General features: G+C 40.0%; 2 protein-coding genes across 9 annotated transcripts in view; one reads left to right on the plus strand and one right to left on the minus strand.

Moving 5' to 3' along the window:
- Positions 1–485: 485 nt before the first annotated feature.
- On the minus strand, positions 486–12,825 carry pign (phosphatidylinositol glycan anchor biosynthesis, class N). Its single transcript, XM_026179385.1, has 29 exons — positions 12,445–12,825; positions 11,820–12,138; positions 11,553–11,674; positions 11,306–11,404; positions 11,102–11,208; positions 10,741–10,865; positions 10,444–10,574; positions 10,228–10,347; positions 10,083–10,123; positions 9,919–9,978; positions 9,735–9,827; positions 9,550–9,605; positions 7,682–7,760; positions 7,240–7,422; positions 6,996–7,135; positions 6,525–6,624; positions 6,303–6,395; positions 5,858–5,949; positions 5,292–5,397; positions 5,100–5,208; positions 4,846–4,948; positions 4,645–4,747; positions 2,907–2,993; positions 2,614–2,669; positions 2,303–2,378; positions 1,872–1,945; positions 1,539–1,581; positions 1,377–1,429; positions 486–1,273 (listed from the first exon to the last, which is right to left on the minus strand). Exons 2-29 carry the CDS (start codon positions 12,044–12,046, stop codon positions 1,150–1,152), a joined length of 2,802 nt encoding a protein of 933 aa, XP_026035170.1. The 5' UTR covers positions 12,047–12,138; positions 12,445–12,825; the 3' UTR covers positions 486–1,149.
- Positions 12,826–13,098: 273 nt separating this feature from the next.
- relch (RAB11 binding and LisH domain, coiled-coil and HEAT repeat containing) overlaps positions 13,099–13,903 on the plus strand; it is a 37,820-nt gene continuing 37,015 nt past the window's right edge. For 5 of the 8 annotated variants that reach the window (XM_026179377.1, XM_026179380.1, XM_026179381.1 and 2 more), the window contains exon 1: positions 13,101–13,648. In XM_026179377.1, the coding sequence (XP_026035162.1) occupies positions 13,195–13,648 (454 nt within the window). In that variant the 5' untranslated portion in view covers positions 13,101–13,194. Of the gene's footprint in view, positions 13,649–13,903 lie in introns of all 8 variants that reach the window. The other 3 variants (XM_026179378.1, XM_026179382.1, XM_026179383.1) reach the window with 2 other exon arrangements.

Genomic DNA, 13,903 nt, shown 5'->3' on the forward strand with positions numbered 1-13,903 from the left:
AATTAATACTGTTATATTCTGATTTAGGTTTGCGCTTATTTTAAGAACATTTACCTCATCTTTTATTTTTTTCTAGTTAGCTTTAAGTCCAACTGATGTCTATTTTTGAACAAATGTAGCTCTACTGCACTACTAGTGCATAGAGGGCCAAATATTAAAGTGTTCAATTGTTTGTTTTCATTGCAAAAAGAACCCTTGTCCTAAAAACTGTTGCCCCAGCCTTTTTGCACAATTACCCACCAACTTCTGCACCTTCCTGGCCCTGATTCTGCCAGAGATGTTGACACCACACTCCATTAGATGTTAAAGAACCTCTCGTCACTCCTTAAGAATTCCCTGTCAGTTTGATTTTTGATTTTGTTTAAATAGGTCATCTTTACTAATATGCACTGTTGCGAAGACAACCAAACGTCTAAAATGATGGAAAAAGTCAACAATTTGCAACTCAAGTTTTCACGCGACAATTAAATTCTCTTAAACACACGTTTGCACGCCAATCCTTCAGTTTTATTGATACACACGTAGTCAAAATAAGTTAAAACATCCCTTTTCACACTAAAGAAACATACATTTTAGGCAGCGTTATGAAGTCTCATGTTACATACTTTCACCAGACCATTTATCGTAGCAGCATGAAATCATGAAAAAGCAGAATAACACACACAAAAGCATTTGTTTGCTTTTTGCATGCGTTTCATAAATCAATTATCATTACTAATGCTTTTCCTCATTTGTTTACACGATTCAACCCTTTCAGAGAAACATGTACAGAGTAAAATATTTAAATGTGACAAGCAACATGTGGCCAAAGTTTTTTCTTACTGAGGTACAGTCCCATTGTATTATGTTGCAAATCAACACCCTCATCAAAAACCCAATTCACAGTCATATTTGCAGCAGCCTATTACAAATTCACAAATGAAACTAAGACTGAGTGCATTTGTACCAAAGAACACAACACAGTACTATGCAAAGGTCTTAGGCCACTCTGCAAAAAAAGTATCGCATTATTTAGGTTCCTAAGATTATTTTCCATTTTGTCTATTAAAAAAATTAAAACAATATGACAAAACATAAAACATATCTGAAATAAGACAGTTAAATAGGTACACTGATAAATATCGTGTTTAAGACACATGGTAACATTTACTAGGGGAAGTGCATCTTGCGTTGCCTCCACAGGACGAGTCTTTGTGAAGTGAGAACATGTGTAACCACACTCAGCAACATGAGAAAGATCGTCATTGACATCACTATCACATAGTGACTAATGCTGTAAAAGACAGAGGAAGCTTAGCATGTTTTCGATGCATCGCAGACACCCAAACAAGAGATTGATAAGACATGGTTTTAAATGCATGTCCAAGTTTCATTACCTTGTGCCAATGTCCAACCAGCTGCCATAGTCCTGCACCATGAAGAAAAAATGCTGAGGAGAGCAAGAGTGAGTTAAAATCTATTTGAGCCTCATGTGCAGTTTGCTTAACAGTGGACGAGAGAAAGTCTTTTATAAAAGATCAACATTAAACCTGCATTACCAGAGCCATCAAGTCAGAGATAACCAGGACGATGAGGAACAAACTGCAAAATAAAAATAAGAGAGATTTAAACATTAAGGAGCACACATTGGTCAGTGCATTTAAACCTTTTCATGCACAATGAAGGAGGAACTAGAAGATCCTGGGCCATTTACTATAGTTATTTTAGATGCCTCAAGGTTTAAGAGTCATGTCTAACAAAGCAAACAGAACGTACTTTAACTCTACAGACAGAATCAGATCAGTGATTCAACGTTTCCAACAAATTCAAAGAGTTAATTCAAGAATTAAAAGACTAAATTTATAATTTTAGATGAGGAAGCGAAGCGTTACCTCCTTGATGATAGCTGTGTTGCAACTTGGATGGTCTCAAATGTACACATAACTATGATGAATGGAATGATAACCTGGAAGAACAGATGACAATTTAAGGAAATGCAGGATTCTATTAAATGACTCGAAATAAACACATTATTATATAAACTCGTTTAGACGTATGATGCTAAAAATTTCTATTACAAATCTGTCTGCCTAAATTCTCCGTACAATAAATGTAAAAAAAGATACAGAAATTAATGGGCTAGGTCATGGCTGTTAAAACATATTAACATGAGCGAAAAAGAAAGGCAGGTTAAACCGTATTTAAGCTTACTTCTCAAGCAGAATATGAATAGATCATGACTTGTCATAATGTGCAAGACTCCTTCCCCTTTTGGGGAAGCACAATACATATCACAAAAAGGAAATGTTTAAGAGTACAGTACCTTCCACATCATCAACCCTCCCATTATGAAAGGGTTGAAAACAGTGAGGAAACAATAAACAGATGCTGGGTCAAAACTAGGCAAAGGGAAACAGAAGTACACAAAGTGACTACAGACACCAGACTAGAATCTTTAACTTTTCAGAGAAGAAAATGGACCTCGTGTTGTAGAATATACACACTAACGTACTCTATGTTTGGTGCAAAACATATAGTGCATAGAAAAGAAATTTGTCAGAACTGACTTTTTTTTCTTATCCCCTTCCTGTATGACACTCTCACACTCACACAAAAATACTATAATGCATATACCTGTTTATGGACGCAATGTTTCCTGTGCCAAAAAATGCTGTTATTATAAAAAATACCTGAAGAAAAGGTGAAGTCAAGGTAATGCCCAATGTGAGAATGAACCAAGTTGATTTTTTTTTGTCCGATTGTACACTTTAAACATAAAAAACTTTTATATTACATTTTTAATACTACATCTTATTTGATCAAATCCAGCCTGAACATCACCCACAGACTCTAATGAGCCCAATGCGCTTCTGTGCTTCGGCGAACTAACATTGTTGCGAACTTGCGACTGGTCTTAACAAGGATACAAAAAAATAGGACCTTCGGATGTCATCCAGCTTCAGCTGTCGAATCTTGGTGATGTCGATGTTTGCAGAGAAATCGATGGTGGATAACTGGAGGAAAAAGAAAAAAAACATGCATGTCTGTAAACTAGTGGTGCAACGGATCAAAAATCTCACGGTTCGGATCAGATCGGTTTTAAGTCACGGATCGAATCAATTTTCGGATCAGCAAAAATAGAAAAAAAAAAAGACAAAAATTCAACTCGCCATTTACTTTGCCTATTAAAAAACATTCAAGTGAAGACTCATTCCACGCACTTATATAAAAACAAATTAAGGTGCAATATGGACATTATGGACCATGCTGGGCATCCTCTGCATCCTCTGCACACGGCCATAAACAACCAGAGGAGTCTGTTCAGTGACAGGTTGCTTCTCCCAAAGTCAAGGACCAGCAGACTTAAAAAGTCCTTTGTCCCACACGCCAACAAACTGTTTAACTCCTCGCTGGAGGGGAGAGGGAGGGGAAACGGGGACAAAGGAGGGGCGAACAAGTAAGCTGTAGTGCCTTTTCACTGTGCAATAGTTTTTGTTAATAACCAACGGTGTAATAGACTCACAATACTTGAAATGTGCCGTTCCCTTGTATTCTTATTCCTATTTATTCTTTTTATCCCTTTTGTATTCTCTGTGTTTATATATATGGTATATTTCTGCTCACATTCTGCAACTTCTGTGGGTGCTGTGCTACTGGAAACTGAATTTCCCGGAGGAACCCACCCGAGGGATAAAGTTTCATCTAATCTAATGTGATCTATAGGGCAGTACAGGGCCACTCCGCTGTGATATAACGAGCGGTCACGGTCACGTGGCTTTCCTTTGCCCTGGAGGTCCACCCATTTGTAGTTTGAGCAACAGAAGATGCCTGGGACAGTTCAGCCATAACTTTAAACTTCTCCTGCTCATACATGCTTGGAACGATCTTGTCACACTGAAGTGGACGCGCAACGAGATATCATAGCGTGGCTCAAGCACGTTCATCACAGTTTAAACCCCTTGTTTTGCACAACTAAACACCCCAGTAGCTTTTGTAATAACTTTAGCCCGGTCGGATTGGTCAGCAAAGGGCTGCTTAAATGCCGCAAACTCCTTTGCTCTGCCACTTGGACCGCTAGCGCTGGCCATAACTACCGCTTGACAGACTGACCACGCGCACCATACACATACTTTTTTTTTCTTTTTCGAATCTTTGGATCACGTGAGTACCGAACCGTGGAGTGGGATCAGTTCGGATTTCGGATCAACCGTGATCCGTTGCACCTCTACTGTAAACCCGGCCACAATGAGACATGGACTTTAAGACCTGTGTCTTTTCTTTCCTGCAATTTGAATTTTCTGTGTTCTCTCTAAGCTCTGTTCATTCTCATCTCTTTCCCCTCATCCTCAAACTGCTCATAGCAAACAGCCTCTCCCTTAGCCTGGTTCTGCCAGACATCTCTTCCTGTTAAAAGGGGGTTCTTGCTTTCCACGATTACTGAGTGCTTCCTCATGTCAGTTGACTGCTGAGGTTTTCTTTCTGAGATTGTATGGTTTTTACCTTACAATATAAAGCTCTGTGAAGTGGCTGTCGTTGTGAATTGGAGTTATATCAGTAAAATGGAAAATATGACCTTCACAATTAAATACATACATAAATGATAGCTTCCCAAAGCTTTTGGTTTGCAAAAGTTTTCTATTACAAAGGGAAAAACAATGGCTCTACCTCTTGCCTACCAGACATGCCCTGAGCAAGCAAGGCTTCCTGTTCGATGTTAATCCACACAAACATTAACCAGGATAACACAGGGGGGAACAAAGCCTCTGACCTGTGAGGGAGACAAAAATAGAAATATCATTTTACAGCTTTGCTGCGGTGGTGCAACTCTGCACAAGACACAACTAAAGCATCAATGTGTTGTCCTACCCAGTGCTAAGCAGCAGGTAGGTGGAAGTGAGAGACAAGAATATGCTGAGGAGTCGATGAAAAAGTCGTGTTGAGCTCAGCAAAGGAACAAATATAGAAGATGCTGTAGAGAGAAGAGTTGTCAGAGGTTACTTGGGTGTCAGCGATATGATGTTTTAACGTCTTTTGAGGTATAGCTTACGTATGCGATCAATATTTAAAAAGTAAACCATTCTAGATCCCAAGTACCTTGTGGCCACTTGCAACCAACCCACCTAATGTGCTCCAACTTATGATCTGATTAAGAAGGGGTAGGCCCTGTTTCTGTTGCAGGCTGGAGTGTGTGAGGGATGGCACGTATGCACACACAGCAACAAGGAGCATCTGCCGGGTTTGACAGGTAATTAATCAGTATTAGCAAATGCAGTAACACACACAAAAACACATATGCCCACAGTGACATGTACCTGTATGACAAACTGTGGTCTGTCACCGAGGTGCAGCGGTGTCCTCCGTCGAGATGACCAGAGGTAGCAAGCTGAGGTGAAAAGAGCGAGCAGACCTGCACAGGTACTGAGTTGACAAACAGGATGTGTTACTGTACTTTCAAAAACATGGATAGTTTGTACACACAGCTCGTTGTGGAAAGACGGTATTGTGTAGCAGTTTAATCATTCCTCGTTTTCAAATGTACCACTTTCAAATTTCCCGTCTGTTTATATATAGAGAAAGTAACCATCGTGGGACTTTAACTTTTAACAGTAAGTCTATTCAGTTTCCTTTAACTGGGGGTGGATGCTCGTGGCTCCACAGTTTTTTGGGGTTTTATATTTGAATATTGTGATGGATATTTGCATCACTAATATGATGCAGATTCCAGTCACATTTTATCTTCCTGATCTGTTTTGCAGATGTTCTAATTTACTGAAACTCACCTACCTAACCTGGCATGAATTGGGCTCTCAGTTTTTTCCGTGATAGGATATTGCGGTAAATATTCAGATAAATATATACAAATAAAGGAAGTACTCACACCAGATGTATGTTAGGTTCTCTACCCACAACAGGCATGAGGGGGAAAGCAGCTAGACACAGACAGCCCACAAGCCAGCTCAGTGAGCGTGACTGCACCGAAACAGAGACAAAAAGAAATGCTGTCTTCCACTTTGACACATTTACCATTGTGTATCTATATTTAATAATTACCTTTATAATTATCTACCGTTTTAGGCAAGCAGTACCAATAACACTCTAGTTATAGACACATAAGAAGAATTAGAATGGCTAGACATTTCTTATTAATGATTAGGCATTTTTTGTAACTCTGTTTACTCATAATATATATATCTATAAATATATATATGTAGATATATATATTATTGGAGAAACAGTGCTGTCCATAACCAAAACAGGGATGGATATTAAAAACAGCTATAACACACATTTTCCTGCTTTTATCTGGCTAATCTGTAAATTACCTTAGCCTTGCCAAAAAGCCCCGACAAGAAGGGCCAGAGAGAGAGAACAGCCAGCCCTACAGTCAGCATGGCGCGATGGAAGAAGCTCACCACCTGGGGGCAGCAAAAATAAACAGCCATGCAGCATCCAGGTTTATTTCTTACAGTTAATGATACACAAGTGAAATTTTGTGCACTTATGCAGAAGGATGCCTTTAACACAGCAGATTTAAAGACACCTACCAGCAGCTCAATCCCAAACGCCACCAGCACAAAATAGCCCAGACATTTCCACAGTGGGAGAGAAGGGGCTGTCTGAATCAAATCTCTCAGAGTTCCAGACCTAAAAATAGATCATTGAGGGGATTACTTTTTCCTGTCATAAAAGGATGAGATGAAGAATAAAACATCTCTTTATCCCTTTTACATAGGAGAACCATGAATGCATAAAACGCCAGTTCAAAGGATCTAATTAGCACTTCACTCCACCTGAGCCAGATGTGCATACAAGCCTGTGTGAGGCTAATTAGATCCAGTGAAAAGCTGCTGTATTCACTGACTGATGTGATCCTTTTGCGTGTGTTTTAATATCAGGGTTCTGTGACTATAGTAAATATACAAATTATTGTAAATTGACTGAATGCATCTGAACAAACTTGTTTTGTACATTTTTTAAATCCAGTTTGCATTATTTTGAATGTGTCTTTTACTTACTCTTTCAGAACAGAATACCACACAGGGATAGGCAGCAGGCAGTAAATATAGTAGGTTATGGGGCTTCTTTGAATAAGCAGGAAGAGTGTGATCACCACTGCCACACACGTGCACAGCCTTGCCAAGTTACGGCCAGGAATCTGCACACAGGAGAAAAATACCAACTTAACAAGACATTCGGGTTGTGCAGACTTGTTTGGGTGGAACGCATCTTGAGGGATTACAATCTACTGTATATCCTAACCTGTTTAGTGAGATTAGGATGTCTGTTGAGACTCGCGTGAGTCTTCAGTATGACTAAGACGACATATGAGGTCCAGCCTACAAATCCCAGCACCACACTGCAACCGAGGAAGAATCGGTCGTAGGTGTGGTAGTAAACCAAGCCTTCCAGAGAGCGAGATATCAGAGACTGGCACAAAGAGATCTGACAAGAGACAAAATAGGGGGACAAAAACCTAATTTGTTGCTTAAGCGGAAGAAAACATACGATGGAGAAAGTAGCGATAATGTAGAATGCATTTACTGTAGTTCATTTAAGTTAGACTTTAGTTTATGAACACAGGTTCAGTAAATGTTTAAATAATTCATCAAAGTATCAAAATAAATCTAGAAATTGGCTTTGCACGTATTGTAAAAGTATGATTAGATTTAAAAGCCACAGACCCCCCCCCCCCAATACTCACAGCATCCTCGTACTTCTCCAGCTGAATGAGTATTCGGGCCTTCTGGGTGAATTCTGCTTGTTTTGACTCAGTCAGGAGTCTGGGAAGAAAGAGGGTGCAAGATGGTGCAAAACAGATGAAGTGTGTGAAAGTGTGCAATTTAAATACGGCCATGAATATGTGGTTTGGTTAGTGGACACATTCTTGGCCTTCGTGCTGCATAACCTCAGAAGTTAATCTAAATGTCACATTGACTGATTTTTAATGGGTCAGCAAAAGAATTTACTGTGAAAGTACAAACCCCGTCTCCAGAAACGTTGGGATTTTTTCCAAAATGCAATAAAACCCCCCAAAACTTTATATCTTCAGAGGAACCAGATTAAGCAGGGTAACTGATTGGGTAAAGGTAAATTTAGAAATCACCACAAACTCGGTCTTTGTGGGTTGTGGTTCATCCCTTATTTCCTTATGTGTTATTCATGAGAGAATTGCTCCAGATTTCAAAAGAAAAGATTTCTCAGTGCACTATTGCAAAGAAATTTCTTCAGACATCTATAGTATGTACCACTATGAAAAGATTAAGAGAATTCAAACCATTTCTCACACTAAGGTCAAGACTGAAACCAGCTTGAGCCCTCAGGCTACACCGCCTTAGAAACAGTCACGCTGCAGTGATATAAATATATAAATATAAATATAGCCACCGGGGCTCAGAAGTACTTCAGAAAACCACTGTCACTTAACATAGACCCACATCCACTAATGCAACTTGAAACTGTATTATGATTGAAGGAGGAAGTCAAATGTCAGTTGCATAGAGCTCTCTATGTCAGGGTTCACCTCAGAAGGACAGAAAGACTGTGTCATTGTGCGCTATGCACAGATAAATCCACATTTCTGTGTTTTTGGAAAACAGCGCTGAGTTCTCTTTGCCAATGATGAAAACAACTATCCAGATTGCTATCAGCGAAAAATGCAAAAGGATCTGTGATGATACAGAGGAGCATCAGTGACCACAGCAGGGCGAGCTGCATCTGTAGATACCACTGACTGAGGCACAGAGCGCTGCCTGTTAGGATCTATTTCCTACAGACAACATGACCGCAGGTTAAACCAAGTAAAAATGAACAAAATTTCTAACTGGAAAACTACAACACTCAGTTAAAAAAAAACAACAGTAAATATGTCTCAATCCCAACTTTTGTGTTTACTGTGTTGCACCTGTCAAATTCAAATTTTGGTACATTTACAAAAAACAATTAAGTAGGTCAGGAAATCTTCCAACATCTTTGTACTTTGGTCACTTGAATATATGTTCACGTGAATTAACATATCACAGATTTGTATTTTTTAACTTCCTAGGACCTGGCATCCACATATGTGGACATCACATTTTGGGTTGTCTAGACAAAAATACTAAATTTTGCTCTACAAGGGCCTGATATCCACTTACGAGGACGTTATACTGCTACTGTTCTATCAAAATTTAAAACAAATGTCTTCATATGTGGATCTAATTTTTCTCAGAAACAAAAATCAGTAAAAAAAAAATAGATTGGTAATTCTTTGTTTTTACATTCATCAGGTCCCAAACAGCCCAAATAGCTAAGAGAAATTAAAAATGCATGCCATGAAAGAGTTTGGAGGTTAAAAACATTTTAGAACATATCCCAACTTTTCTGGAAATGGGATTGATATAAAAACACAGCATTTACGTTACAAATACTTTTGTTTCTGCCAATTAATTCTTTGCAAATGACTCTTTTAATCTATTCTCTTTACACTATCTATGAGGTCACAGTAAACACAACAGGCCACGGTGAAAAGCAAATTCATGTTCTTCTGATTGGATTTTTGTTAGAAAAACATCAGTTAGTTACTGTACGTACTGGTATGGGGTGAAGAGAAAAGATAAGGTTGTCTCCTTTTTCTGCATCATTTTCATCTACAAATAAACACACACAGTAAAAACACAGCTTTACCATCAGTTTAGATCACAGTGTCATATAGAATAATAAAAGACATGACAGATAGTTGATAAGCATTTTGTTAGCCAAAGCAGATGCTGTTATACCTTGAACTGCTCCAGTACTTGAATAGCATTAGTGTACATGCTCTCAGCCATGAACCGCTCACTGTTGTTGAGGTAGAGAAGAGGTAACACGCCCTGAAAAACAAATACAGACAAAACATGTAACAAAGACTTGAAAAATTATTGAACATTTCCCATTAAATGGCTGATTTTGTCTCTGACTTACAACAGAGTTAACAGGAATAGGCACACCAACGAGGGAAGCCATGAGCGGAGCAATGTCAGCCTGCCAAAAAAACCCAAACAAACAACGAAGACACACAAATATTACACTTTAATACAACTGATGACAGGAAATTGTTAAAAAGTTTAAATTTCCATGAGCTTTACCTGACTGACGTCGACTCTACGAAGATGCTCCAGTTTCCAGTCTAAAAGAAACAAACCAGGACAATCATTTAGACAAAGTAAAACAGACAAACTGGAGGGTATCGGTTGTAAATTTAAATCTTAAAAAAAAAGTGTTTGAACGTACCTTGTAGGAACCCATCATTGTATGGTTGGGGTTCTGTGGCTCCCTTGGCTTTCTGAACCCCAGCTCCCCACGCCACTAAAGGGGTTAGCGTTTCAGAAGGATGGCCCGCACCGTGGGAACCTGGAGACAAACGCACACAAACATGCCAAAATAGAAAACTGTAATAGAAAACTCGCTAGCAGGCAGCAAAACATTTAGATACACAAACAAGTTTACCCCAGTTTGTCATGCCGTGGTCAGAGGTAAACACATAGGCTGTTCTGCCATCATTGTCGAAGAAGTCCTCTATTATAGACACCACTTCAGCTACACCTGCATCTACTAGACCAATATTGTCTAGGTATTCTCTGGGGGAAAAAAGACAAAATAGAAGACAAAGATGCAGCTGGATGAGAGAATGCTTATTTGGATGAATTTGTTAACACGACTAAGAACCACTGCACAACTGCCCAAAGGTTAAAAAATAAAAAAAATAAAAAATCAGCAGCTCTTAATACAAGGTTAACTACTTACTGCGACATTGGTCTGTGAGCATGTCCATTAGTGTCAATTCCAAGCAGATGCAGGAAGAAGACATTTTTATCCTCCCATAGGCTGGCCTTCAGAGTGGAGTTAGACTGTGCAGACTTAAAGAAGGACTGTTGAAAAATATTAAATAATTTTAGGCTTATTCAGGAAATCCATGTGGATCAATTCTGTAAATGAAATTCTGCAATGACTCCAAGTTGGGTTATATTTCACTGCATGACACATGACACACATAATATACATAAAACACAGTCTTTATAAAATGTGTTTTTGTGGGTAAACCTGTAGTTAATATCAATAGATCAATCATAAAATATTTTTTTATGCTAATACTTCCACTACATACTTTGACTTGAGTGAACACCCAGCTGTCTAGCTTGGATGCATCTGTGGAGGCAAAGTCCTCCTCCACTGCCGGGTATGTGTGGGTATACACATGGTCCCCACTAGCGCCTGAAATAACCAAAGGAAACATGTTTGCTCAGATATGTGATTTAATGTTTTTTTTCTATTGTGTAGATTAATGGTTCTGTTTGTGATGCTTGTGTACCTTTGGCAAACATAGGTAGGATATCAGGGCTGCCCCAGCACCAGGTGTGTCTGCTCTCATTAAACACAGAGTCAAATTCTACAGGATTTTCCTTCCAGCCTGAAAACAAGCACATAAATGGTCACAGTAGAATGCCACAGAGAAACACATACAATAGAGAGTAATCTCTCCAAGTCGCTGAGCATTTCTCTTCCTACCATGTAAAAAACAACAAAAAAACAAAAAACAAAAACCATCATGCACACACCTTTAGCAACTGCACTAACATCCTCATAGAAGCCAGCAATGAGAGCAACGTGACCGGGCCGAGACTCGGTAGGCACACGTGTGTGTGACACACCCCAGGTCCCCTTGTCCTCTATTATACTCCTGAAATATGGAAACAGAAGCACATATGCTTATGCAAACAGGGGGAATGAAAAGACATGCTGTAAAAATGGCATCACCTTACAAGAATAATTAAACAGACCCAAACTCCACATCAAAATTTATTTCTTTGTATTGGTTTCCTGACCTCAGGTATGGTGTCCTGGATGAGCCATTAGGGAGCAGGGTGAAGAGACTGTCTGCTCTGAGACCATCGGCCACCACTAACACCAGTCTGGAAGCAGGGGGTTCCAGGGGTGTGGAGTGGGGTGTCATGCCATGGACCAGAGGAGAGGTGAAGTAGATATCAAAGATAGAGATGAAGAAGACCACGTGGACTGTCAGCCCAATCACAAAGAAGGTGATCATCCTCATTTTGGGTGCCAAAGCCACACCGAGGAACAACTGAGGGTTTACTTGAGGACAAGCAGGGTAGATTTAATTCACTTGGAAGTGAAAAGAGGTGACTAGAAGAAGGAAAAATTTAAAAAAAAAATGGAATAGAATGAAGACAACTCACAGCCTGCATTTGCAATCAGGATTAAGAAGTTAAAGCCAATAGAAGGGGCATTAGAAGGTTTCAGAATAATATAGGCTTGTTAAGCCAAAGTATGCGGTCTTAAGAGCAGCTTAATCCTTCATTCACCATATGCCATTAAGCAACGTTAAAAAAAGGCTTTAATGTTTAATTCGGAATATTTTAATGGTCCAGCCAACTTACCACTGGTAACAAGAAAGTAACTTAGAAAAACAGGCCATGAAAAGAGTCTTACCTGCATGTAACGTCTGCGGATTTTGATCATAAAAACGGGAATAATGTTCCGTTAAAGAATGAATGAGTGAGTGACCAACCTATCTACTACTACTATTACTACTACTACAAGTTCATAGATTCACACTGCTTTAGCTTCCATTGTCACTTCGTAGATCGCCAAGAACATGCTCAGAGAACCAGACAGATCAACCTAAAAAAAGATCAACCTAAAACCAAATGTCTCCCTGTTTAAGAAGATTACTACAAGAAATTCAGGCAGCATGAGCATTCACTTCCTTGTTGTCACTCGTTTTTGACGTTGTGTGTTGACGTAGTGGTTTGTAGCTGCATTGTGGGTAGTGTAGTTTAAATTAAACGATTCACTTCAAGTTTACCTATTACGAAATGTAATAAAAAATAAGCAGCCCTTATTTATTTGTTTTGTTTGCAGTGAAGTGCATTTTTAATAGAAATGGTTTGAGCGCAGCTTTTTTTTGACAGCATAGTAGCTAGCAATTGCTATCAGCTGTCAAATGTGCCCTGCCTAGTTTTCCTCTCTACATCAAATGTACCCAATACTTTTCCAGTATTCCATAAAAGGGGCGGGCTTTGGGAGTAGCGTCTCTTACATTTGACCAATCGTAGCTTCGCATTTCTTCTTCTTCCTCCTCTTCCACCTACCAAACCTTAGCTAACCTAATATCCATTCAGGAAGCAGCGGGTGTGATTAGCTTAGCTAGCTTAAAAAAAAAATCTCTTTAGGGCAAAAATGGCGTCGGTGAACCCATTTAATCTCAGTGATTCTGAAGAAGAGGCCGAACGGCGCCCTAACGAAACAGTTGACACAGAGCGGAGTCCGAGTGACGGGGCGCCAGGACCACCGCCAGGCAATCCTTTCTCTCCGCCTGCAGACGCAGAGCCTCCGTCGCTCCTGCTGTCTAGCAACCGGACGAGCCCCAGCGGTGAGGGCATCTCGGCGTCGGCCGCCGCCACCTCCGCTATGGCAGGCAGCGCCGAGACGCGGGTATCTGTAGATGTCATCGCTGCCCAGTTATTGCGGGACCAATACATCCTCACGGCCTTGGAGTTTCACACCGAACTGCTGGAAGCAGGCAGAGAGCTCCCCCGGCTGAGGGATTATTTCTCCAACCCTGGCAACTTCGAACGACAGAGCGGTACTCCACCTGCCAAAGACCAGGTACTCGGACCTGGAGGACCACTGAGTAAGTGTCGTTAGCTGCTCTCTTAGTGCTACATATGTAGCTGTTCGCTAGCTCTGTATTGATGTTGTATGAAACAGAGTTAGCCCATCAGCTGGCTAACGTTAGCTTTAATCATTGGCTACGATAGCTTGAGATCTGTTTGCTGCACCTGCTCTTCAGCTCCAGGGCCGCAGCCAGCTATTGGGTTTTGTGGGTCAGTCGTGAGATGACAGACTAACACAGAGTTGTGACAAGGCATTAAACATTAACTACTCA

The sequence above is a fragment of the Astatotilapia calliptera genome, chromosome 9, assembly GCF_900246225.1.
Source record: "Astatotilapia calliptera chromosome 9, fAstCal1.2, whole genome shotgun sequence".
NCBI classification, from domain to species: domain Eukaryota; kingdom Metazoa; phylum Chordata; class Actinopteri; order Cichliformes; family Cichlidae; genus Astatotilapia; species Astatotilapia calliptera.